The sequence below is a fragment of the Papio anubis genome, chromosome 20 (assembly GCF_008728515.1).
Source record: "Papio anubis isolate 15944 chromosome 20, Panubis1.0, whole genome shotgun sequence".
In the NCBI taxonomy this organism is placed as follows: domain Eukaryota; kingdom Metazoa; phylum Chordata; class Mammalia; order Primates; family Cercopithecidae; genus Papio; species Papio anubis.
The window spans coordinates 19,532,808-19,560,535 of record NC_044995.1 but is presented as its reverse complement, the minus strand read 5'-3'; the positions used below and the strand labels follow the sequence as shown (position 1 = coordinate 19,560,535).

The 27,728-nt window shown below is 40.7% G+C and overlaps 2 protein-coding genes and 1 pseudogene across 6 annotated transcripts in view; 2 read left to right on the top strand and 1 right to left on the bottom strand.

The window, feature by feature from the left end:
* Positions 1–27,728, top strand: part of LOC101003842 (zinc finger protein 568) — a 108,753-nt gene that overhangs the window by 38,744 nt on the left and 42,281 nt on the right. The window contains exon 2 of the mRNA XM_017952860.3: positions 5,723–5,886. The gene's annotated coding sequence lies outside the window, so the exon portion shown is untranslated. The remainder of the gene's footprint in view (positions 1–5,722; positions 5,887–27,728) is intronic.
* ZNF829 (zinc finger protein 829) lies at positions 627–27,728 on the bottom strand. 5 transcript variants are annotated; one of them, XM_009194278.4, is made up of 7 exons: positions 27,398–27,728; positions 26,545–26,669; positions 26,380–26,437; positions 24,037–24,163; positions 23,633–23,728; positions 4,378–5,372; positions 627–714 (listed from the first exon to the last, which is right to left on the bottom strand). In XM_009194278.4, exons 1-6 carry the CDS (start codon positions 27,602–27,604, stop codon positions 4,393–4,395), a joined length of 1,593 nt encoding a protein of 530 aa, XP_009192542.1. In that variant the 5' UTR covers positions 27,605–27,728; the 3' UTR covers positions 627–714; positions 4,378–4,392. The 5 variants fall into 5 exon arrangements, with proteins under 5 accessions (XP_009192542.1, XP_021786042.1, XP_031515410.1 ...); XM_021930350.2 differs by lacking the exon at positions 627–714 and having other exon boundaries at positions 3,719–5,372; XM_031659550.1 differs by lacking the exons at positions 627–714; positions 27,398–27,728 and adding an exon at positions 27,218–27,388 and having other exon boundaries at positions 3,719–5,372.
* LOC108583352 lies at positions 16,940–17,849 on the top strand (annotated as a pseudogene).

Below are 27,728 nucleotides of genomic sequence, written 5' to 3'. Positions count from 1 at the left end.
AAAACTGTTCTAAAATAAACTGTATATTTTACAATAGACAGAGAATTGAGTACTTAAATTACTTCTAAATGGCTGGGTCCAGTGGCTCACACCCATAATCCCAGCACTTCGGGAGGCCAAGGCAGGCGGATCACGAGGTCAGACTGAGACCATCCTGGCTAACATGGTGAAACCCTGTCTCTACTAAAAATACAAAAAAATTAGCCAGGCATGGTGGCAGGCGCCTGTAGTCCCAGCTACTCGGGAGGCTGAGGCAGGAGAATGGCGTGAACCTGGGAGGCGGAGCTTGCAGTGAGCCGAGATTGTGCCACTGCACTCCAGCCTGGGCAATAGGGCGAGACTGACTCCATCTCAAAAAAACAAAAAACAAAAAAACCAAATTATTTCTAAATAGTCATTCCTGTGTATCCACAGAGCCAGATTTATCATGATTTGAGTAATGTTATTACAAGGAGTCATTTACATCTACGATATTAGATCCATGTTTTACAAAAGGAACACACGTAGAGCCCAGACCACTGTTTCCTGACATGCTAGGCTAAAACTCAGATTCGAGACTCAGAATCATTTTGGTCCTCTTCAACATTTTACTGCATCTAATTGCACAATTCTACTTGTTGGTTCTCCTGAACTCTAGAGCCAGTAACAGTGACCCCAAAGTAATTCTCATGATTTTGTCTGAGGTACAATTTAAATTCTCGGATGACTCCAAATCTGCAGAAATATTAATATAAAGAGAAAAAATAATAAGGTTATGTGGTATATAGGAAAAACTGTAAATTTTACATGTGAAAAAGATTTCTGCTTATTAAAAAATAACCAAAGAGGCCAAAAGATTAGGAAAAGTTACTGAAACGACACATGACAAACATTAACCTTACTATATAAAGAAATATATATATTTCTTAAGTATATAAAGAAGTTTGTAATCAGTAAAAATGACCAACAATGTGATGGAGAAACAGAAGAGTTTATAGTAACATGAACATGCCTGTTAAAACATCTGAACAAATGATCAGTTTCTCTCATAACATAGAAATAGAAATGAAATTGCAAATTGTTCTCCTGTCTTGTTTGATCAAAAGTTTGATAAAACATTTAATAGCATACATATTCCACAGAAGATGTTTCCTGCTCTATCTCCCAACACATACAGTGTTACTATCACAATATAGTGTGAAACCGTCAAGGCAAAAATCTTTAATCTCTTTGCCCTGATGATATCTGTCTCTACAATATCCAGTACTCCCAGGTCATTCCTCAACCCAGGGCTCTAACTTCAATAAAATTTATACACCCATTTTCTGTTCCCATCTACCACACTAAATTCTTGTGATCTTTCTACTCTGCACTCTGAAATCCACAGTACCTTATTAGCATAATGCCTCAACCTTTTAAAAAAGCATTCTTAATTTGCCTTTTATTAATTCTTAATTTTTAAAAATTTTTATAGGTTTAGGAAGTTACAAGGGCAGCTGTGTTACATACATATATAGTGTAGTGGGGAAAGTGTTGGCTTTTAATGTACCCATTACCTAAATAACGTACATTGTACTCAATAGGAAGTTTTGTTGTTGTTGTTTTCTTTGAGATGGAGTCTCACTCTATTGCCCCTTGGCTGGAGGGCAAGGGCATAATCTCGGCTCACTGCAACCTCCACCTCCCACGTCAAGCAATTTGCTCTGTTGCCCAGGCTGGAGTGCAATGGCACTATCTCAGCTCACTGCAACCTCCGCTTCTCAGGTTCAAGCAATTCTCCTACCTCAGCCTCCCAAGTAGCTAGGACTACAGGTGCCTGCCACCACGCCCAGCCAGTTTTTCTATTTTTAGTAGAGACGGGGTTTCACCATGTCAGCCAGGCTGGTCTCAAACTCCTGACCTCAGGTGATCTGCCCACCTTGGCCTCACGAAGTGCTGGGATTACAGGCGTGAGCCACCATGCCTGGCTTGTTTTTTAATTCTGTTTATGTGATGAATCATGTACTGAGTTGCATATGTTGAGCTATCCTTACACCCCTGGAATAAAATCCACTCGACTGTGCTGTTATTATCTTTTTTACATACTGTTTGATTTGGTTTGCTAGTATTTTGCTGAAGGTTTTGATGTCTATGTTCATCAGGGATATTGGCTTGTAGTTATTTTGTGTGTTTTACCCTTGCCTGGCTTCAGTACCAGGATGACACTGGCTTTGCAAAATGAGTTAGGGAGGATTCCCTCCTATAATTTTTGGAATAGTTTCAATAGTGCTGGTACTAGTTCTTCCTTGCCTGTCTAGTAGAATTCAGCTGTGAATCTGTCTGGTCCTGGGCTTTTTGTTGTTGCAAGATTTTTTCTATTACTATTCAATACTCAGTAGTCTGTTGAGGATTCCTAGTTCTCCCTGGTTCAATCTTGGAAGGTTATGTGTTTCCAGGAATTTATCCACTTCCTCTAGGTTTTCTAATATGTGCATATAGTCTGCTGATTTTTTATATGTCTGTGTTATCAGTTATAATGTCACCTTATCATTTCTGATTGTATCTATTTGAACCTTCTTTTTTTCTTGGTTAATCTAGCTAGTGGTGTCAGTTTTACCTCTGCAAAGAAGCAACTTTTTCTTTTATTGATGTTTTGCATTCTTTTGTTCTCAGTCTCATTTTCGCCTGCTCTGATATTTGTTATTGCTTTTCTTCTGCTAGCTTTGAGTTGGGTTTGTTTTGTTTTTTTCTAGTTCCTTGAAATGTGACGTTAGGCTATTCATTTGAGATTTTCCTATCTTTTTGGGATAGGCATTAAATGCTATAAAATCCTCTCTTAGCACTGCTTTTGCTATATCTCAGATGTTTTCGTGTGTTGTGTCTCTATTTTCATTTATTTCAAAAAATTTTAAGTTTCCACCCTAGTTTCATCATTGACCCAACAATCATTCAGGAGGAAGCTGTTTAAATTCCATGTAACTGTATAGTTTTGAGAGTTCCTCTTGGTGTTGATATCTACTTTTATTCCACTGTGGTCAGAGAAGATATTAGATATGATTTTGGTTTTTTTAAATTTATTGATACTTGCTTTGTGATCCAGCATATGACTTATTTTTGAGAATGTTCCATGCATAGAAGAGAAGAGTATATATTCTGTGATTGTTGGGTAGAATGTTCTTCAGATGTCTGTTAGGTTCATTTGGTCTAGAGTCCAATTTAAGTCCAGAGTTTCTTTGTTGATTTCTGTCCCAGTGATCTGTCTAGTGCTGTCAATGGAGTGCTGAAGTCCCCTGCTATTGTTGTATTGCTGTCTATCTCTTTTCTTAGGTCTAGTAGTATTTGTATTATGGATCTGGGTGTTGCAATGTTGGGTGCACACATATTTAGGATTGTTTTATCTTGTTGAATTTATCCTTTATCATTATAAATGACCTTCTTTGTCCTTTTTAATTTTTGTTGGTATAAAGTCTGTTTTGGCCATCACGGTGGCTCATGTCTGTAATCCCAGCACTTTGGGAGGCCGAGGCGGGCAGATCACTTGAGGTCAGGAGTTCATGACCAGCCTGGCCAACACGGTGAAACCCCATCTCTACTAACAATACAAAAAAAAAAAAAAATTAGCCGGGCATGGTGGCACATGCCTGTAATCCCAGCTACTTGGGAGGCTGAGGCACGAGAATCACTTGAACTCAGGAGCCGGAGGTTGCAGTGAGCTGAGACTGCACTACTGCACTCCAGCCTGGGCAACAGAGCAAGACTTTGTCTCAAAATAAAGTAAAATAAAATAAAATAAAATAAAAATATATTTGACTAACAATTTATATGTAAAAGGAAATTACAAATATATTAGACAAAATCATTCTAACAGGGTATTATGGGTTGAACTGTGTCCCCTAAAAAGATATGCTGAAGACCTAACCCCTGGTACCAGTAAATGTGACCTTACTGGGAAATAGGGTCTTGACAGATGTAATCAAGTTAAGATGAGGTTACCAGGTAACCCCAATCTAACCTGACTGGTGTCCAAATAAAAGACAAGACATACACAGAGATACACAGGGAGAATGCAATGTGAAGATGGAGGCAGACATTGGAATGATGTATGTAAAAGCCAAGGAATGCCGAGGACTGCCAGCTGTTAACAGAGGTTAAGAAAAAGGCATAGGACAGATCCTCACTCAGAGACCTCAGAAGGAACCCAAACTGTCAGCACCCTTGATTTTAGATTTCCAGGCTCTAAACTGTAAGAGAATAAATTTATCTTGTTTTAAGTCACCAGGTTTTTGGTACTTGGTACTTTGTTATTGTATCCTTTAAAAACTATTATGTAGGAGAACCTTTGATAATGTGTATCCTAATTTGTTCTCATTACCTGTTTTAAAAATATATATATTATAAAGGTTAACAAAACGGTCTTACTTTGCTTTCTGTCATTCAACCAGTATGAATTCCCTCATGGCGAATGAGGTCAGAGCGACTACCAAAAGCCTTTCCACATTCCTTACAGTCATAGGGCTTTTCACCAGTGTGAATTCTCTGATGTCGAGTAAGGTTTGAGCCTTTATTAAAGGCCTTCCCACATTCATTACATTCATATGGTTTTTCATCTGTATGGATTCTCTGATGTTGAATAAGTTCTGAGCTCTGAATAAAGGCCTTTCTACATTCTTCACATTCATAGAGCTTCTGCCCAGCATGAATTCTGTGATGGTTAGTAAGTGTTGAGGCACTATTAAAGGCCTTCCCACACTGCTTACATTCATAAGGTTTCTCACCAGTATGCATTCTCTGATGCTGAATAAGCCTTGAGTGTTGAGTAAAGGCTTTCCCACATTCTTTACATTCATAAGGTTTCTCACCAGTATGAATTCTCAGATGTAGAAAAAGTTGTGAACTTTTAGTAAAGGCTTTTCCACATACTTTGCATTCATAGGGTTTCTCACCAGTGTGAATTCTCTGATGATCATTAAGGTTTGAGCAATACTTAAAGGCTTTTCCGCATTCCTTACATTCATAGGGTTTCTCACCAGTGTGAATCCTCTGATGCTGAGAAAAATATGAACTACAACTAAAAGCCTTGCCACATTCCTTACATTCATAGGGTTTTTTACCAGTGTGAATCCTCTGATGTTGAGTAACGAGTAAGCCACGACTAAAGGACTTCCCACACTCCTTAGATTCATAGGGTTTTTCATCAAAATGAATTCTCTGATGTTGAATAAATTGTGATTTCTGATTAAAAGTCTTTCCACATATCTTACATTCCCATGGTTTCTCTTCACTCATAGTTTTTTGAGGTTGAGTAAGAAATGTGGGCTGAATAAAAGTAGTTATGTCTTCATGGGTAAGTATTACTTGACTGAAATATCTCTTCTTTAGAGATAATATCTTGGTCTCACACATTGATTCCAGATCTGAAAGAAAATACAAAGGCAAATACATTTTCCTATTCTGAGCGAGTTAAAACTTCTAAAAATGAAATGGGAGGATTAAACTGAAAAGAATATCTGAGAAATTACACATTTAGTTTTCAAAGGTGGCTAGGCAATCTGTAAAATTGACAAGAAAAGCATAGACGTTAGGAGAGGTAATAAAAGAAGCTGAGGATATGGATTTGGAAAGTAGATGACCTCTATGATCCTCAAATTTTGGTCTGAACCACAGTCACCTTAAGCCTTGGTGAATACACAGTGTTCAGCACCATCTTCCATATTATAGAGAGATTCAAATTTTTTATTTTTATTTTTCTTTGCCCCCACCCCAGATCTCCTACAGACGCTGCCTGAGACCCAGCTCTGTGTCTCCTCATCATACAGCTCGTGGTGCTCCGACTGCAAGGCCATTAGCATGGCCTGGCAGGGGTTCAGCTGGAGGGCCATGGAGGAGGACAGGCCAGCAGGATGCCGCCTCTGCTCCAGGGCATGCACCGTGAGTAAGAGATTCTAATTATATATACATGTATAAACATATAGTCACATACACAGAGCATGATACTGTATGTTTTGCAATTTGTAGATAATTGTCAGACCTCATCAAAGGACTATTAAGAATAATAAATGTGTTGAAAGGCTTAAATGGCAGGGGTGGGTGGAGTTCAGTGACTGTGCAAGGGTATACTGGCAAATCACTAGCCTCCAACAAATGTAATACGCTGAACACAACTGGTGGGAAGAGTAGACAGGTAAATCTCTTCTGTGCATAAAGCATGATATGGGTTAGGGACTCACTGAAAATAATTTGCTCTGGAATTCTGTGATGTTGACCTTGGGAAAAAGAAATGAATCATTCAAGTCATAGCAGTGACTGAGAAGGAAGACAGCTGAAGTTTGAGACACAAGAGAGTTAAGACAGGATGAAATGTATTCTATGAGAAGAAAGGAAGTCCATGTCAACATATAAACTGTGAGCCCCAGTTCTATGCTTTAAGGCAATTACTTAACCTCTGAGCCCTCTGTTCCTTGTTTATTGAAATGGGAATGACACTTAACTCATGATTGCTAAAAAGATGAAGAATAATGTATGTAAATAATCTGATGTAAAGTAAGCACTCAGTATTGGTAGCTATTATTATGAAAGAATGCCATAGCAAAAACAGATACTGAGCAAATGAAGTGGCTTGAAGACGTCAAAATAAAGCCAGCTAGACTATCTCAAGTCCTCCCTCCACATGATCATTGGCCAAACTTAGTCTGGGTGAGTCCCTAAAAATCTCTTAAAGTTGTCCTTATTTAATTATTGAATCCCCTCTTTCCTAGACCACTACAGGAATCTCCTAATGGTCTCCCCAGTATGTTCCAGCACCCTCTAATCCATTCAGCAACTGGTGTGGTATTTTGTCTCGCTTTGCCCTACTGAAAATCTAAACTCCTTGGTAATTACCAAGAAGACTCCAATAATGAGGCTCTTACCTACCTCTTCAACCTTGTGTTATACTCCACTTCCACTTGCTCAAGAAGCCTCAGTCCGTCAAGCACATCAAGTTCTCCCTGCCTCTCAGGGCCTTTCCACACACATCTCCCCTTTACCTGGCATACCCCTCATCCTATCACCATTGTTGGCCCTGCTAATTGCTGCTCATCATTTGAGCCTCTGCTCAAACAGCATATCTCTAGAAGGCCATAACTGATCTTCAGTCTAAATTATGGTCTTCCTGTTATTAGGCCTCAGATCTTCCTGCTATTTCTTATTAATAGCACTTATTATTTGTAATATTATATAATCTGCATAGATCCAACAAAATCAAGAAATGTTTTATGTTTTCACTAATATATACTCAGCTCCTGGCAAACTACCTAAAGAATTACTGAGGCAATAAATGAGTCTAGATTTATTGTTCTCAAGAATACATTTTTAGAGTGGAGTTACAAGATGGATGACTAGAGGCACCCAGCATTTACCTCCTCCACAAAGAAGGACCAAAACAGCGAGTAGATAATCACACACCAAACTGAGCATCTATGACAGAGCACTGGAATTCAGCAGGGAAGTAACAGGGAACCTCTGAGGCACAAAGAGAGAAGCAAAGCAGTTGGCCTGGCCAGGATCAGCTTGGAGCCCAGGGGAAAGGTAAGGGAGACCACATTCCCACTGTGGACTCCTGGAATCCTAGCCACAAAACAGCCCCTCAGCCCTCATGGCCCTAAGACTAGTAAAGGCAGCTGCCCAGTGTCTACACAATACTGTTCTAGATAGAGAGTTCGTGCTGGGTCCCTCCCCAAACCCAAGCAACTGCAGCATGGTGTCATTTTGGGAGCCCAGCTCCCACCAGACTACATCCTGCCCAGGGACTCAACAGTTCTTCCATCTCTACATCCATGGAGCTCTGCTGGCTTCTCCCCATGTCCATGTAGAGGGTTACAGCACTGCAATGATGGCTAGAACCATTGGTGTGGCTAGGTCCCCAGTACTCCAGTCCAGCACTCAGAGTCCTACACCCTGGGGAATGAGCAGTACAACAGAGTTGGAAGCTGCCTTTGGGACAGCGGGAGCTGAAGTGTGTGCTCCCCAGAGCCTGAGAGTCACCTGCCTGGGGCCACTGCCACTGACAGGAACACCACTACTTCCAAGCAGCTGGGTCCCTATGCATCTGCAAGTGCCTTCAGGGGCCTTAAGACTAGTGCTGGGCAGCATCAAAGGGCCTAACATCAAGCCTACCTGGCCTACCAAAGCTGCTGCCTCCGCACATCATCTGAGGGTTTGGGAATCGACTGACCTTGCTGGCCATTGCTGGTGCCCACATGCACCAACCATCCCCACAAATGAGGAAAGGCAGAGCCAATGTGCCACCAAGGTCCGAGCATGCTGTCTGGGGGCATGGGAATTGACTTACCCTACCCACCATAGCCTGAATCCACATGCACCACTCGGAGGGTGAGAAGACAGGGTTTCCATGCCTGGTACTGCCCCTGCCACTGCCTATATGCAATGTCCAGGGGTGTGGGGATGAATTCACTCCTCACACTCCCACCAATGCCTGAACATGTCTTCTGGGGGCCTAATTATGGGCTTTCTTAGCCTGCCAGTGCCCACCATCTATCATTTGGGAGCCCAGGGATTGACTCAGCCCACCCACCATCACTAGCATCCATACACCCCTGCCAGTGACCCGAGGACAGGCCAGCCTAGCCTGCTGCCAACACCACTGCAAGCATCAAAATGTACACACCACCTAGAGGAACAGAGACTGGCCCATTCAGCTTGCCATTGCCACTGCTGGTGCCTGCATATGTTGCTTCAAAGCCCAAAGAGTTGGCTAACTAATGTTATTGTCATAATCAATGCCATACATGCCAACAAGGAGCCCAAGGACCTGCCTTCCTTCCTGGCCCACTGCTGCTACTGCCAGCACCTGAGCAAGCAATCTGGAGGCCCAGGGATCAACCTTCATGGAGCAGCTACCAAGTGTCTGAATACACCACCTTGGGCCCCATGATCCAGCATGCCCAGGCTATCACCAACACCACTGGGGCCTACAGACCAGCATAGCTGGCATCCCTATCCCAGAAAAGCCTCATCACAGCTTCCACTAACAACCAAACCCTAAGTCACTGAGGAACTCACAGACACTGCTGCCACTGATTGCAGCCAAAGAAATCATATGGAGATTATACCACTGCATCCACCTAGAACAAAGCCAAAACAACCTACCCAACCAACACTATAAATACATGTACAGGGAAAAGGTTTTCCTTATGAAAACAAATCCATAAAATTGGAAAAAATGACCAGAACAAGAAATACATAGATATCAATGTAAGGATAAAAGAAACATGAGAAAGCATGGAACCATGACATCTCCAAAGTAACACAATTAATTCTCCAGCAACAGATTCCAACAAACAATAAATCTATCAAGTACCTGAAAAAGAATTCAAAATAATGATATTAAAGAAGCTCAGTGGGACCCAATAGAACATGGATAAATACCAAAAGAATCAGAAAAACAATTCATGATCTGAATGAGAAATTCAGCAGATAGATATCACGAAAAAGAACCAAACAGAAGTCCTGAAGCTGACAAATTTCAATTAATGAAATAAACACAATTGAGAGAGCTTCAACAATAGACTAGATTAAGCAGAAGAAAGAATTTCTGAACTTGAAGACAGGTTTTTAAAAATAATCCAGGAAGACAAAAGTAAAAAATAATAAGTAATTTTTAAAACTGAAGAAAGCTTAGGTGACATATGGGACATCATAAAGCAACCAAATATTCAAATTTTGGGTATTCTAGAAGGAGAAGAGATGGGCAAAGGCATAAAAACCTATTTGACAAAATAATAACTGAAAACTTTCCAAGTCTTGTAAGCAATACAGACATCCTGATACAGAAGGCTCAATGATGCCCAAATAGATTCAATCCAAAAAGGTCTTCTAAGGTCCATTACAGTCAAACTGTCAAAAGTCAAAGACAAAGAGAATTCTAAAAAAAGCAAGAGAAAAGCATCAAGTCACATATAAGGGAACCCTCAGGCATCAAGTCACATATAAGAGAACCCTCATCAGACTAGTAGCAGATACCTTGGCAGAAACCTTCCATGCCAGGAAAGAATGGGATGAGATATTCAAAGTGCTAAAAGAAAAAGCACTATCAGCCAAGAATACTATACCTAGCAAAGCCATCCTTCAAAAATGAAGGAGAAAGTTTTTCCCAGAGAAGCAAAAACAGAGAAAATTTGTCACAACTAGGGTGACCCTATCAAAAATGGCAAAGGGTGTCCTACATCTGGAAGTGAAAGACATATCTACCATCATTAAACAAATGAAAATAAGCTCACTGGTAGAGCAGATATACCAATGGAAAGAGAAAGGACTCAGATGTAACCATTACATAAAACCACCAAACCAAATGACAAGAGAAAAGAAAAAGGATATAAAACAACCATACAAAAAATTAACAGATTAGGAATAAATCCTCACCTATTAATAATAACTTTGAATGTAAACAGCCAAATCCCCCACTTAAAAGATACAGTCTGGTTGAATGGATAAATATGACTCACCTATATACTGACTGTGAGAAACTCACTTTATCTATAAAATCACAGACAGAAAGTGAAGGGATGAAAAAAAAAATACTGCACACAAACAGAAACCAAAAGCAAGTGAGAGTAGCCGTACTTAAATAAAACAGATATTAAGTAAAAAACTGCAGAAGAGGCAAAGAAGGTCTTTATAGAATGATAAAGGGATCAATTCAGCCAGAAGATATAAAATTCTAAATTTATAGGCACCCAACACTGCAGCACCCAGATATATAAGCAAATATTATTAGATCGAAAAAGAGAGATAGGGCTGGGTGTGGTGGCTCATGCCTGTAATCCCAACTTTGGGAGGCTGAGGCAGGAGGATCACTTGAGGTCAGGAGTTCAAGACCAGCCTTTCAAACATGGTGAAACCCTGTCTCTACTAAAAATACAAAAATAAGCTGGGTGTGGCCAGGCGCGGTGGCTCATGCCTGTAATCCCAGCACTTTGGGAGGCCGAGGCAGGTGGATCAAGAGGTCAGGAGATCAAGACCATCCTAGCTAACATGGTAAAACCTCATCTCTACTAAAAATACAAAAAATTAGCGAGGCGTGGTGGTGGGTACCTGTAGTCCTAGCTACTTGGGAGGCTGAGGCAGGAAAATGGCGTGAACCTGGGAGATGGAGCCTGAAGTGAGCTGGGATTGCACCACTGCACTCCAGCCTGGGTGACAGAGCAAGACTCTGTCTCAAAAAAAAAAAAAAAAAAATTATCTGGGCATGGTGGCATGCACCTGTAATCCAAGCTACTCAGTAGGCTGAGGCAGGAGAACTGCTTGAACCTGGGAGGCAGAGGTTGCAGTGAGCCAATATTGTGCCACTGCACTCCAGCCTGGGCAACAGTGCGAGACTCTGTCTCAATAAAACAACAAAAAAAGATAGACTCCCATAAAATAATAGTACGGGACTTCCACATCCCACTCTCAGCATTAGACAGTTCGTCTAGATACAAAATCAACAGCTTTGGATTTAAACTGGACATTAGACCAAATGGACCTACCAGACACTAACTGAACATTTTATCCAACAGCTGCAGAATACACATTTTTCCTATCAGCACATGGAATATCCTCCAGGAAGAGACCATATGTTAGGCCATAAGACAAGTTATAACTAATTTTTAAAAATCAAAATCGTATCAAGTATCTTCTCAGACTATACTAGAATAAAACTAGAAATCAATAATAAAAACTTTGTAAACCACACAAATACATGGAAATTAAACAATGTGCTTGCTCATGCATGCCCACTGGGTCAATTAAGAAATTAAAGATCATCAAAGACTACTACAAGCAACTATATGCTAACAAATCAGATAACGTAGAGGAAACAGAAAAATTCTGGATACATGAAAACCTACCAAGATTGAACCAGGAAGAAACAGAGCAGAAGAACTTGAGCAGACTAATAACAAGTCACGAGATTGAAGCAGTAGTAAAATGTCTCCCAACAAAGAAAAGCCCAAGACTAAATGGCTTTACTGCTGAATCCTACCAAAATTACAAATAACTAACCTAAATTTTTCTCAAACTATTCCAAAAAATGGAAGAGGAGTGAATTCTTCCTAATTTATTCTACAAGGCCAGCATTACCCTGATACCAAAACCAGAGAGGGACATGACGACAACAACAAAAAAGAGTTGATATCCCTCATGAACATAGACCCAAAACCCCTCAATGAAATACTAGCAAACAAAATCCAATAATACAACAAAAAGATAATATACAACGATTAAGTGAGATTTTTCCTGAAAAGTGCAAGGATGGTTCAACATAAGCAAATCAATAACATGATGTATCAGATCAACAGGATGAGGGACAAAAACCATATGATCAGCTCAATAGATGCAGAGAAAGCATCTGATAAAGTTTAACATCTCTTCATTATAAAAACCTCTCAACAATCAGGCATTAAAAAACATACCTTAACATAATAAAGACCATATATGACAAATCTACAGCTAACACCATACTGAATGGGGAAAAGCCGAAAGCCTTTCCTCTAAGAACTGGAACAAGACAAAGAAGCCCACATTCACCACTGCTATTCAATATAGTACTGGAAGTCCTATCCAGAGCAATTAGGCAAGAGAAGGAAATAAAACGCATCCAGACTGGATAATAGAAAGTAAAACTGTCCCTTTACGGATGACATGATCTTACATATATATAAAAACCTAAAGATGCTACCAAAAATTCTTGGAACTGATCAATGAAATCAGTAAAGTTGCAAGATACAAAATCAATATACAAAAACAAGTAGTAGGCTGGGGATGGTGGCTCACGCCAATAATCCCAGCACTTCAGGAGGCCGAGGTGGGTGGATCACTTGAGGTCACGAGTTTGAGACCAGCCTGGCCAACATGGTGAAACTTGTCTTGACTAAAAATACAAAAATTGGCCAGGTGTGGTGGCAGGCACCTGTGGTCCCACCTACTCAGGAGGCTGAGGCAGAACTGCTTTAACCCAGGAGGCGGAGGCTGCAGAGAGCTGAGATCATGCCATTGCACTCCAGCCTGGGAGACAGAGCAAAACTCTGTCTCAAAAAAACAAAAACAAAAACAAAAACAAAACGATTTCTATACATCCACAATAATGAATTAGCTGAAAAACAAATCAAGAAAACAATCCCATTTATTAATATAATAGCTACAAAAAACAACCTAGAAACAAATTTAACCATGAAGTGAAAGACCTCTACAAGGAAAACTACAAAACACAGATGAAAGAAATTGAAGACAACACAAACAAATAAAAAGATATTTACATACTCATGCACTGGAAGAACTATTGTTAAAATGAACATATTTCCCAAAGCAATCTACAGATTCAATGCAATACCTACTGAAATACCAGTCAGTTTTTACATGAACAGCAAAAACAAAAAAAAAAATCCTAAAATTTGTAGGGAATCATAAAAGATGCCAAATAGCCAATGCAATCTGTAGCAAAAGAACAAAAGTGGAAGAATCAAACTTCAAAATATACTACAAGGCTGTAATAACCAAAACAGCATAATAAAGGGTACTTTCATAAACAGGGTCCTGTCATAAAAACAGACTCAAAGACCAAAGGAACAGAAGAGAGAACCCACAGATAAATCCATGTATTTATAGTCAACTGATGGTTGACAAAGGTGCCAAGAACAGACATTGGGAAAAGGACACCCTGTTCAATAAATGGTGCTGGGAAAACTGGATATCCATAGAGTGAAGAATGAAACTAGACTGTATCTCTCACCATATACAAAAATAAACTCAAAATGAATTAAGTACTTAACTATAAGACCCCAAACTATAAAACTACTAGAGGAAAACATAGGGGAAACACTTCAGAAGAATATGCAAATATATTTTAGATAAGACCTTAAAGATATTTTCAATAAGGGGCAAACAACAAAAAAAAAGACAAATTGGACTATATTGAACTAAAATGCTTGTGCACAGCAAAGGAAACAATCAACAGAGTGAAGAGACCTGTAGAATGGCAGAAAATTATTTGCAAACTCTTCACCTGAGAAGGGACTAATATCCACAATTCACAAGGAACCAAAAAAACTTAATAGCAGGGCCACAGTGGCTCATAACTATAATCCCAGAACATTGGGAGGCCAAGTCAGGAGGATCACTTGAGGCCAGGAGTTTGAGACCAGCCTGGGGAACACAGGGAGACCCCCATCTCTATGAACAATTTTAAAGTTAGCTAGGTATAGTGGCATGCACCTACAGTCTTAGCTACTTAGGAGGCTGAGGTGGTAGAATCCCTTGAGCCTGGGAGTTCAAGGATGCAGTGAGCTGTGGTCATGACACTGTACTCCAATCTGGCTAACAGTGAAACTCTCTCATATACACAAAAAAAATGACACCGCGCACATTCTATTAGTAAAATAAAAAAATACATATATATATATATAAAAAACAATTGATAAATATTCAGAGTGATGGGTATCTAAATACCTTGGTTTGATCCTTATACATTGTATGAATGCATCAATCTATCCCTTGTACTCCATAAATATGTATAATTTGTATCAATAAAAACTTAGAAAAAAAAGCTCATGAGAAATCTAATGTATAGCAGGACTACAGTTAGTAATACTCTATTGTATACTAGAAATTTGTCAGGAAAGTAGGTTTTAAGTACTCTTACCCTAAACAAAAAAAGAAAGAAAAAAATTATAGTTATTTGATATGACCTGCTTAACTACAGTAATTATTTCAATATGTATGTGTATCAGAACTTCATGTTGTACACCTAGAATTTATACAATAATTTTAAAAAAAGATTCATATACAAAAAAAAATTGTTTAAACACATATAAAAAAGAGTAACAGTATTTGCTAGCAAAACAGGGTGACTGTAGTCAAAAATAATTTTTTTTTTTTTGAGACGAGGTCTCGCTCTGTCACCCAGGCTGGAGTGCAGTGGCTGGATCTCAGCTCACTGCAAGCTCCGCCTCCTGGGTTCACGCCATTCTCCTGCCTCAGCCTCCCGAGTAGCTGGGACTACAGGCGCCCACCACCTCACCCAGCTAGTTTTTTGTATTTTTTTTAGTAGAGACGGGGTTTCACCGGGTTCGCCAGGATGGTCTTGATCTCCTGACCTTGTGATCCGCCCGTCTCGGCCTCCCAAAGTGCTGGGATTACGGGCGTGAGCCACCGCACCCGGCCGTCAAAAATAATTTAATTGAACATTTAAAAATAACTAAAAGAGGCCAGGCATGATGGCTCATGTCTGTAATCCCAGCATTTTGGGAGGCTGAGGTGGGTGGATCACTTGAGGTCAGGAGTTCAAGACCAGCCTGGCCAACATGGTAAAACTCCATCTCTACTAAACACACACACATACACACACACACACACACACACACACACACACACAGATTAGCTGGGTGTGGTGGTACATGCCTGTAGTCCCAGCTACTTGGGAGGCTGAGGCACGAGAATCACTTGTACCCGGGAGGCATAAGTTGCAGTGAGCAGAGATCACACCACTGCACTTCAGCCTGGGTGACAGAGTGAGACTCCATCTTAAAAAAACAAAACAAAACAAAACAAAAAAACCTAAAAACTAAGAGTACAATTAGATTGTAACACAAAGGATAAATGCTTGAGGTGATGGATATCGCATTTCCCCTGATATGAGCATTGCATGCCTGTATCAAAATATCTCATGTAACCCATAGATATACATACCTACTGTGTACCCAAAAAATTAAAAATAAAGATTAATAAATAAATAAAAACACAGACCAGGTGTGGTGGCTCGCTCCTGTAATCCCAGCATTTTGGAGGGCTGAGGCAGGTGGATCACTTGAAGTCAGGAGTTCAAGACCTGCCTGGCCAACATGGTGAAACATCGTCTCTACCAAAATACAAAAATTAGCTGGATGTGGTAGCATAAGCCTATAATCCCAGCTACTCAGGAGACTGAGGCAAGAGAATTGCTTGAACACAGGAGGTAGAGGTTGCAGTGAACTGACATTGTTGCCTAGCCTGGGCAACAGAGCAACACTGTCTTAAAAAAAAAAAAAAAGATAACAAGTGTTAGCAAATGATGTGGAGAAACTGGAACCATCATACACTGCTGGTGGGCATGTAAAATGGTGTAGCCATTTTGGAAAAGAGTCTAGCAGTTCCTCAAATAGCTAAACACAGAGTTATGATATGACCCAGCAATTGTACTCCTGGGTAGAAACCTGAAAGAACTGAAAGCTTATGTCCACACAAAAACTTACAGACATGTTCATACAACATTATTCAAAATAGTCTAAAAGAGGAAACCCAAATGTCCATCAACTGATCAATGGATAAATGTGGTATATCCATAAAATGGAATAGTATTTGGCAATAAAAAGAAATGAAATACTGATACATGCTACAACATGGATGAGCCTTGAAGAGCATTAAGTTATGAAACAGGGAATTTGCAGAAGACCACATATTGTACAAGTCCATTTATATGAAATGTCCAGAATAGGCAAATCCATAGAGAAAATCAACTCATGGTTGTGTGGGGCTGGAGAGGGGTGGGAGTAACAGCCAGAGTGTACAGGGGTTTTTCTGAGGTGATAAAAATGTTCTAAAATTGATTATGGTGATGTTTATACAACTCTATTATATTAAAAGTCACTGAATTGTACATTTTATATGGGTAAACTGTATGGTATGTGAATTATACCTTAATAAAGCTGAAAATAAAACAAAAAAATTAAAGGAGTGCTACTCTGGTTCATAGACAGCAGGGGTTAGGCAACTTTTTTTTTTGAGACTGAGTCTGGCTCTGTCGCCCAGGCTGGAGTGCGGTGGCCGGATCTCAGCTCACTGCAAGCTCCGCCTCCCGGGTTCACGCCATTCTCCTGCCTCAGCCTCCCGAGTAGCTGGGACCACAGGCGCCCGCCACTTCGCCCGGCTAGTTTTTTGTGTTTTTTAGTAGAGACGGGGTTTCACCTTGTTAGCCAGGATGGTCTCGATCTCCTGACCTCGTGATCCGCCCGTCTCGGCCTCCCAAAGTGCTGGGATTACAGGCTTGAGCCACCGCGCCCGGCCTAGGCACTTTTTTATAAAGAGTAAGATAGCAAATATTTTCAGCTTTCTGGGCTATTCAGGTGTGTGACTATAGTGCAAAGATAGTCACAGAAAACTTCTAAAAGTTTGAATGTGCTAGCCTTAAAAAAAAAAAAAAAAGCCTTTCCAACTTGGACCTGGCAGAATGGTTCCCGCAAAGAAGGGTGGCGAGAAGAAAAAGGGCCGTTCTGCAATGAACAAGGTGGTGACCCGAAAGTACACCATCAATATGCACAAGCGCATCCATAGAGTGGGCTTCAAGAAGTGTGCCCTCGGGCACTCAAAGAGATTCAGAAATTTGCCATGAGGGAGACGGGAACTCCAGATGTGCGCATTGATACCAGGCTCAACAAAGCTGCCTGGACCAAAGGAATCAGGAATGTCCCATAACGAATCCGTGTGAGGTTGTCCAGAAAACGTAATGGGGATGACGATTCACCAAATAAGCTCTATACTTTGGTTACCTATGTACCTGTTACATCTTTCAAAAATCTACAGACAGTCAATGGGATGAGAACTAATCACTCACTGATCGTCAAATACATAAACTAATTATAAAATTGCAAACAAAACAAGTTCCCCCCTCCCCCGCAAAAATAACGCCACAACCTCACAAGAACTGCTAGCTCAAAAACAAATTTTTAAAAAGACTGGCTTAATAATTCTGGTTTAAAAATAACTATATATCTTCCTCCTGATTTTATCAGTGCAAAATGTAAATTTTAAGATTATAAAAACTAGGCTGGATGCTATGGCTCACGCCTGTAATCCCAGCACTTTGGGAGGCCAAGGCAGGCGGATTACTTGAGCTCAGGAGTTCGAGACCAGCCTGGGCAACATGGCAAAATCCCATCTCCACAAAAAATACAAAAATTAGCCGGTCATGGTGCCGTGTACCTGTAGTCCCAGCTACTAGGGACGCCGAGGTGGGAGGGTCACTTAAGCCTGGGAGAGGTGGGTGTGTGGGAGGTTGCAGTGAGCCAAGATGCACCACTACACTCCAGCCTGGGCAACAGAGCCAGACTGTGTCTCAAAATAAAATAAAATAAAATAAAATTATAAAAACTATACAATTATGTGTTAAACCAAATCGGTGCGGAGGCTCACGCCTATAATTCCAGCACTTTGGGAGGCCGAGGCAGGTGGATCACTTGAGGTCAGGAGTTAGAGACCAGCCTGGGCAACATGGTGAAACCTTGTCTCTACTAAAAATACAAAAATTAGCTGGGCATGGTGGCGCACGCCTGTAATCCCAGCTACTCAGGAAGCTGGGACAGGAAAATCGCTTGAACCTGGGAGGCGGAGGTTGCAGTGAGCCGAGATCACGCCATTGCACTCCAGCCTGGGCAACAGAGCAAATCTCTGTCTCAAAAAAAAAAGAAGAAGAAGAAGAAAAAAGTAACTGTGTTGCTCTGTAGTGTGTCAGTTTAAATATAATAGTCAAGATTTTTAGTTAACTTTAAGACAATGGACATTAAGAAAAATTAATAGATAATCCTCGAAAACCTGGATGATTTCTAACATAAGGTATTAAAACATTGATTCCCAAGAATAGTTTTAACATATATGCCACTATTATTTCATATGTATGCCTTGTTTTTTATGTTAGAGGATGGCTATACTTTTGGGTAATGTAAATAAATACATGTGGTTCTTTTTGTTTTGTTTTTGGGTCAAAGCTAATTTTAGTTATGGTATGTGCAGGGCACAAATGTGCAAAAAGGCATTTCTGTCCTTTTTATAAAGGCTTATAAGGAATGTGGGTGGCTATGGGGGAGTGGTATCACATGAACTCGGGAGTGGTATCACATGAACTCAGGAGTCTGTTAAAATGTTTATGTATCACAGTTCTGAATTACCTACCTCCCACATTTTTCTGTGATTAAACATTATAATTTGAGTAGCTGAGACTATCTGGGAATAATCATAACAGAAATGTAATAGATATGCTTTTGTTATCAAGGAAATTATAGGTCAGGCATGGTGGCTCACACCTGTAAAACCAGCGCTTTGGGAGGCCAAGACGGGTAGAACACCTGAAGTCAGGAATTCGAGACCATCCTGGCCAACAGTGAAACCCTGTCTCTACTAAAAATAAAAAAATTAGCCGGGCATGGTGACAGGTGCCTGTAATCCCAGCTACTCGGGAGGCTGAGGCAGGAGAATCACTTGAACCTGGAAGGCAGAGGTTGCAGTGAGCTGAGATTGTACCACTGCACTCCAGCCTGGGTAACAAGAGTAAAACTCTGTCTAAAAAATAATAATAATAACAATAGTTTTGTCTTTAAAAAACTAGTTGTTCCAAAATGTAAAACTGATACATAAAAAAGACATCTCAGTTTTGATGGGTTTATTTTCAATTCAGTATTTGAACTTGGGAAGAGTATGTAAAAACATTCCTAAGTGACTATTATTAAGCAAAGATGTCAAAATAGAAAGTACAAACTACAATACAAATAAACGTAAGGCATAACACAAATAGGGATGCACATTAAGTAGGTAACAGGAAAGTTATAACAACATTTGTGTAATCAGGATATAAACTATGAATATCGCTATAGTCAAGATACATATGGTGATTACCAGAGACCAGCCCTCAACTATCAGAACAAGACATCAGGAAATACTTTTACAGTTTTACGTATCACAAAATGACAAAACAAACATACTATGCAAAAATTGAAGGTAGGTATCAGAAGAATGAAAGAGTTGAAAATGTATTGTCTTTGATGAGAGGGACCGGGCACTCAGGGTAGGAATGTATACACGAAAAAGCAGGCTGCTCTTTTTCTTTTTTCTCTTTTTTTGAGATGGAGTCTCACCCTGTTTCCCACGCTGGAGTGCAGCTGCATGATCTCAGCTCACTGCAACTTTCACCTCCTAGGTTCAAGCGATTCTCTTGCCTTGGCCTCCCAAGTAGCTGGGACTACAGGCGCCTGCCACTATGCCCAGTTAATTTTTTTATTTTTAGTAGAGATGGGGTTTCGCCATGATGGCCAGGTTGGTTTCAAACTCCTGACCTCAAGTGATCCACCCACCTCAGCCTCCCAAGTGCTGGGTTTACAGGTGTGAGCCACTGCGCCTGGCCTGGGCTGCTGTTTTTCTTTTTTTTTTTTTTTTTTTTTTTTTGAGATGGAGTCTCACTGTGTCTCCCAGGCTGGAGTGCAGTGGCGCGATCTCGGCTCACTGCAAGCTCCGCCCCCCGGGTTCACGCCATTCTCCCGCCTCAGCCTCCCAAGTAGCTGAGACTACAGGCGCCCGCTACCGCGCCCGGCTAGTTTTTTGTATTTTTAGTAGAGACGGGGTTTCACCATGTTAGCCAGGATAGTCTCGATCTCCTGACCTTGTGATCCACCCGCCTCGGCCTCCCAAAGTGCTGGGATTACAGGCTTGAGCCACCGCGCCCGGCCCTGCTGTTTTTCAATATAAGCTTTATAACACTGTGATTTCAAACTCTGTAAATATATTACTTTAATGAAAATTAAATTAATTATTTTAAAATGAAAAAGGAATACACAGAGACCACCTTTCAAGTAGAAAGGTACAAGGTTAAGGTAAGATTAAGAAGGGGGTGAATTAGCAAGTTGATAGGGAGGAAAAGTGTTAGGAGACAGAAATAAAATACTTAAAAGCAGCTAAGATCAACTGATAGCTAGGAAAAAGTGAAGATTCATAAACTCCTTCCTAGGTTCCTAGAGCTTCGTTAAATCTAGAATTCTTTCTCCAGGGAGGCATGGATCTTCTATTTCCAATGCTAACTCTATAGGTAACAACATCTACTTCTAGGGCTCCAACCATTAACTTCTACTTGGATGAATTTCCACTTCCATATTTTTTGACTGTTTTACAACTTTCTTCTGAGCTTCCTGTTTGATCTTCTCATTGATGAATCTTATTCTGTAGAAATTATTTACAGCAATATTCTAGCTCCTGCATTAGATAACAAGTTTCTTAATAAGCCTACTTATTTTCTAAACTGTACAGCACCTAGCAGACTAGTGTACAAAATTAAAAAGTCAAACATTTTTATAAGACTTTCTATATAAAAATCTTAATTCTCCATAAACTGATATTAATATTCTCATGCAAAGTATAACTTGCCATTTTGATTAAGTTTCAAATGACTCTATATAAGCTAATGCTAATTTTTTTTTTCTTTGAGACTAAGTTTTGCTCTTGTCCCCCAGGTTGGAGAGCAATGGTGCGATCTTGGCTCCCTGCAACCTCCGCTTCCCCGGTTCAAGTGATTCTCCTGCCTCAGCCTCCTGAGTAGCTGGGATTACAGGCGCTCGCCACCACGCCTGGCTAATTTTTGTATTGTTAGTAAAGATGGGGTTTCACCATGTTGCCCAGGCTGGTCTCAAACTCCTGACCTCAGGTGATCCACCCACCTCGGCCTCCCAAAGTGCTGGGATTACAGGCATGAGCCACCGTGCCCGGCCTAATTCTAGAATTTACAATGAAAAGGCAAAGGACTAAGAAGCAATAGGAGAACTTGCTCTACTAGATAAGATTTATTACATGCTGCAGTATTAATACAGTGTGCGATTGGCACAAGGATAGACAAATAAGCCAAAGGAACAGAATTCAGAGACAGACTCACAGAAATAGGAATACATGATTTATGACCAAGGTAGTCCTATAGAGAATGGGAAAAGGACAGTCATCTCAATAAACACTAAGAAGTCAACTGGATATTCACATGGGAAAAAAATGAAATTTGACCCCTACCTCACAACACATACAAATACCAACTTCAGAAAAGTAGATGTAAATGGAAAAAGTAAAACAATAAAGCTACTAGAATATAACATAGGAAATATCTTCATGACCTTAGGGTAGTCAATGATTCCTACGCAGGACACAAAAAAGCAACACTAAAGAAAAAGATAACTATGACCACATTAAAATTAATTAACTTCTGTTCATCAAAAGATACCATTAAAAGAGTAAAAGACAAGATCTAAAGTGGTGGGAGATATTTACATCATGTATAACCAAACACAGGGCTGATACACAGAATATAAAAAGAATTCTTTGAAAGCAACAGGAAAAAGAGAGACAACCGACTAAGTTTAGCCAAGAAACTTAAACAGGCATGTCACAGAACACACACAGCAGAATAACTAAAATTAAAGGGCCTGGCAATAATAACTGGTAAGAATGTAAGAATGCAGAGCAATGGCAACCTTCATACTGCTACTAGAACTGCAAATTGGTATAACTACTTTGGAAAATTGGTATATTTACTAAAGTTGAACACACACATATCCTATTGCTCAGTAATTCCTCTCTTATGTATATATCTAAAAGAAATGTGTACATACATTTGCCAAAAGTTATACACAGGAACGTTCACAGCAGCATTATGCGTAACAGCTAAAAACTGCAAACAAACCAGCTGTCAACAGTAGAAAGGTCACTTATAGTAATTAATAATATATAAAGCATAATTTAAAATATATTCATAGAATGAAGCAGGAGGCAGTGGCTCACGCCTGTAATCCCAGCACTTTGTGAGGCCGAGGCAGGTGGATCACCTGAGGTCAGGAGTTTGACACCAGCCTGGCCAACATGTTGAAACCCTGTCTCTACTGAAAATTCAAAAAATTAGCTGGGCGTGGTGGCACAGGCCTGTAGTCCCAGCTACTCTGGGGGCTGAGGCAGGAGAATCGCTTGAACCCGGGAGGCAAAGGTTGCAGTGAGCCGAGATCACACTACCGTACTCCAGCCTGGGCAACAGAGGAAGACTCCATCTCAAAAAATAAATAAATAAATAAATATGTATATATTCATAGAATGAAATACAACATAGCCAATAAGAATGAACTAACACCAGATATATGCAGCACCATAGATATGTCACATAAACAACATGTTGAGCAAAAAAAGCCAAAGGCAAAAGACTAAATACTGTGCGACTGCATCTATATAAAGTTCAGAAATGGGCAAAACGAATCCCTGGTGCTAAATATCAGGATGGTATTTATTTTGGGAGAGGAAAAAGAGGCTGATGATTGGGAAGAGGCAGAGAAGGGGTTCTGAGGTGCTAGTAACGTTCCACTTACTGTCCTAGTAGTAGTTTCACCATTCTCAATTTCACCATGCTATGTAATCATAGTCATGTAGTTTTATGTGTGTATGTTATCCTTCAATTTCTTTTAAAGTAAGAAATAATCAAATGTTTGATAAATGGAAGAATGAGTTATTAAATCCAGAATGAACTGGTCAAAGACGTTAAATAGCTGAAAGTAGATAAAATGAAAACAACTATAGGGAAAGAAAAAGACACACACACACACTTACACACATCTATTTCTTAGGGTAGGAGTGTCTACTGTTATACAATTCTAAACGTAGCGTATCATAGGAAGGAATGAAACCTAACATGTGGGTAGAATAATTATAGCATAATTATAGCCAGGGAAGTACTTGCTATATTGGACTAGGGAGAAAGTATGAGGGAAAAAAGTGGGATACCTTATATGGAAGAGGCTTCCGGCCTTTAAAGGGAGCTTCCTGATAACATCTCAGAAGTATATCTCTTCATAGCCCTGCTCCTGAGCCATCATCTCTTACTTACCTGAACACAGGCCTCTAGTCAGCTCTCTGTCAACCATCCAGGGCTCTTTTCCTTGTTCCAATAAGGAGATCACAGCTGGCTTAGAACTGGAAAGTCCTGCTCACAAGAAAAGACATGGGACACGGTTATGCTGTGGGCTCCCCAGAAATCAGATCGAGTCCCTTAGTGATCAAAGAAAAGATGACACTACAAGAAGGACCAGAGAAAGATGGAGAAGATGAAGCTTCAGCCGCAGCCCATTGGAGCTGCCCACTTCTAACTCTTCCATTCTATTTCAACTCAAACCATTCCTTAGGGAACAGGGAGCAGAAATTCAGCTGGTTACATGAAGCAAATAATTCACAGTGGAGAAAGGAGACATTTACAAGAGCAGACTCTGAATTTTGGGGAATAGTTATCCTTACCCACTGAAACCAGGTTGCTGAAATTCTCCAACATTACTTCTTTGTATAAATTCATCTGACCAGAGTCCAGGCATTCCCATTCCTCCTGAGAGAAGTCTATGGACACATCCCTGAACATCAATGACCCCTGAAACAACAAACATGCTTTCACAATGGAAGGAAAAAAGAAAAAGATGGTGGTAGAGGTGGCAAGAAAGGACCGAGTAAGCAAAATTAAAGGGGGTGAATCCTATCATATCAGAAGATATATGTCCTGTATACAAAGGGATGTACAAATAGGCTGGACTTTTCCAGTGACAGGAAACAGCATGCATTCAGTTCAATTAGTAAGTTTCTTCCCCCTCCCCACTTTCCCTTTATGCCCCAAGAGAGGGGAAAATGGGAGGGGCTTTCAAACACATCTCATAATACTTGGAGTAAAAATTCAGAATATCAGGGCAAAACAAAAATGAAAGTTTCTGAAAGCTTCTAGGAAGAAAACACAGATCACATAAGTTTTCAGGAATAAGAATGGCAATAGACTTCTCAATAGCATCATTTGAAACAAGAAAAAAACCAAGCAATTCCTTTAATACAATAAAGGAAAATAAATTCTGAAATAGAATTCTATCTCCAATCAGATTACTAAGCCACTATGAAGATTAAATCAAGATAATTTTAAATCTGCAGGGAATGATAAAAGTATTTCCAATGTGGCTTTTCTTAGGAAGCTACTGGGCTACATGTTCCATCAAAACTAGGGAGTAAGTTAGGAAAAAGAAAAGGTACTATATTAAGACACTGGAAAACTAACATGAAAATGGTGATGAAAGTGCCAGTATAATTATAAAAGGCAAATCCTAGAACACCATCCAGCAGCAGACTGAGAGAACAGCATCTAGGAACAGAAGAAGTGAGGACTATAGGAAAGACATCTCCAAAGAAAACTAAGGAGCTAGTATGTGTGATCATGCAGAAAATATCGACAGGCAACTGACAGCAATGTTAGAGAATTTGAAAAAAAATAGCAACACATACATAAAATAAGGCAAAAGAAGAAACAAGGCAATTTGCTCTGAGAAGAACACAAATTGTACTGGAAAGAATCAAGGTGGAGCTTGCAGTGAGCTGAGATCCGGCCACTGCACTCCAGCCTGGGCGACAGAGCGAGACTCAAAAAAAAAAAAAAAAAAGGCCGGGCGCGGTGGCTCGAGCCTGTAATGCCAGCACTTTGGGAGGCCGAGACGGGCGGATCACGAGGTCAGGAGATCGAGACCATCCTGGCTAACTCGGTGAAACCCCGTCTCTACTAAAAAATACAAAAAAAAAACTAGCCGGGCGAGGTGGCAGGCGCCTGTAGTCCCAGCTACTCGGGAGGCTGAGGCAGGAGCATGGCGTGAACCCAGGAGGCGGAGTTTGCAGTGAGCCGAGATCTGGCCACTGCACTCCAGCCTGGGGGACAGAGCAAGACTCCGTCTCAAAAAAAAAAAAAAAAAAAAAAGAGTGAAACTTATGGCTTTAAGCATAAATATAGGAGAGTATCTGCATGACCTTGGGACAGGGAAGGATTTATTAAATAAGATACGAAAAGCACTAACCATAAAGAAAAAATATTGATAAACTCAGCTTTTTTAAAAAAAGAACTTATCATAAAATCATCTTACAGGAAGTGATGAAATCTTCCAAGTATTAGGAAAACACAATAAAGGACTGAGATTCAGATTACATAAATAACTCATATGAATCAATAAGAGCTATTCCAAGACAAAAATGAGTAAAGATTTGAACTGACATGTCACAAAAGATGAAACGCTAAAAACCAATAAACATATAGAATATATTCAATTTTATTATTAATGATGGAGACCCAAATTCAAACCTGTGGGGGTAGAGGGGTGTTAAGTACAGATATATATTCAAATGAGGATTTAAAAGTCTGGCATGTCTGATTTTAAAAAAGTAGATACCATAGTTTTTTCAAACGTAGAAAAATATATTTCCCAAGACCATTTGATGACGTGGGATCATATTTATGACACTTTTTTTGTAAAAATGTAGAACATCAAATGGCAAATGAAACAAAATTTGATTCTTGACAAATAATGAAAATACATTAAAATATTAACACTAGTTATCTGAGTGGTCAAATTTTATTTTTTCCTGGTAATGCTGTATTTTTGAGATCTCTAAACTAATCATCCTTTTATTTTTAAATCATAATAAATATTTAAGAAGAAAATTCAGCAAGCATAAGTGGAGCAACCATCCTTTTCTGTGATGGGAAAATTATAGGGACCTAGAATTAAATGACATTCCTTTATTAAGCAAGAATTTTCAGAAGAAAAAGAAGAAACCCCAACACACCTTGGATACTGCTTGTAGAAGTTCATCATGCATTCTTTCCTCCTCTTCTGGGTGACACCTGGAGAAAGGTAAAATTGAGAGAGGGAAGAGTAACTGTAAGACACCAGGTTTTTCTTGGTACCCAAATTAGTCAAGTAAGAGGTATTCTCCAGCCCCATTACCCACCACACACGGGGAATGGAGATCAGAGGAGAATGGGGCATCCTGTCCAATTCCAGTGGCTCAGGGAAAAGGCTGTGTTCACTGCTGTCCAGGGTTCGAATCTGACCACCAGACCTCAGAGAGGTTTCCTAGAGACAGAGTTCTGGAGTCACAATCGCACAGTTGACGGGACCCCATACTCATACACAGAATGCCACATACCGTTAGGGACAGTCATACTTAAATCAAGGCGACATGCACGTCTCACCTGCACACACGGAGCCACACACAGAGCCACACACGGCAACACAGTTACAATCACATAGGAAACACACAATTACAGCTGCACAATCGTAGGCACCCCACACTGTCGCAGTCACAATCACACATCACCACGGGTACACACAGCCACAACCCCTCCAGTGACAGGTATCCCATATCCGCACATAAGCCGCAGTGTTATTATCTCCCAGACAATTCCACAGCCTCCCCTCTTTTTTGGAGGGGTGGGGACAGAGTCTTGCTCTGTCGCCAGGCTGGAGTGCAGTGGCGCGATCTCGGCTCACTGCAACCTCCGCCTCCTGGGTTCAAGTGACTCTCCTGCCTCAGCCTCCGAGTAGCTGAGACTACCGGGTAGCTGGGACTACCGGCGCGCGCCCAGCTAATTTTTGTATTTTTAGTAGAGATGGGGTGTCACCATGTTGGCCAGGATGGTCTCGATCTCTTGACCTCGTGATCCGCCCGCCTCGGCCTCCCAAACACAACCTCCCCCTTTCAAATAGCTCCGCCCGCACCGACCCAAGGCGCCAGCTCCCCACCAGCCTTCGGTATCCTCAACTAAGCCCTTTCCAGTCATCCCGGATGGGAACTTGCAGACCTGAGCCAGTTCTCCCGGGGACCAAAACATCTCACCTCCCAGATCTAAGAGTCCCGCCAGGAGTGACGAAACGTTCGAATTCCTGCGAGAAAAGTGGCAGGCCACCAGGCCCTCTGGGAAATGTAGTCCAGAGCGGGACCCACGCCGATTCCTGTCAGCTCCTCGCCTGGGCCCACCCGAAACGGCTGCTCCCTCAACTCTCAACATCCAGCCAAGCCTCGGAGTTGCGGGTCGCTGTAGCGCTGGGCAATGGAGATGAGCCTCCCCGGGAACCGGGCCCACGCCTCACCCTCACACAGGAAACGCAGACGTGTTCTGGCCGGATGTTGAG

Bases quoted from the DNA above. Each gene is read 5' to 3' on its own strand.
- ZNF829 (XM_009194278.4), bottom strand. From the start codon at position 27,604: ATGTTGAGAGTTGAGGGAGCAGCCGTTTCGGGTGGGCCCAGGCGAGGA. The intron at 24,164-26,379 runs GTGTGTTGGGGT...TTGTTGTTTCAG, and splicing joins TTCTACAAGCAGTATCCAAG to GGGTCATTGATGTTCAGGGA. The intron at 5,373-23,632 runs GTAAGTAAGAGA...ATTTTCTTTCAG, and splicing joins GACTAGAGGCCTGTGTTCAG to ATCTGGAATCAATGTGTGAG.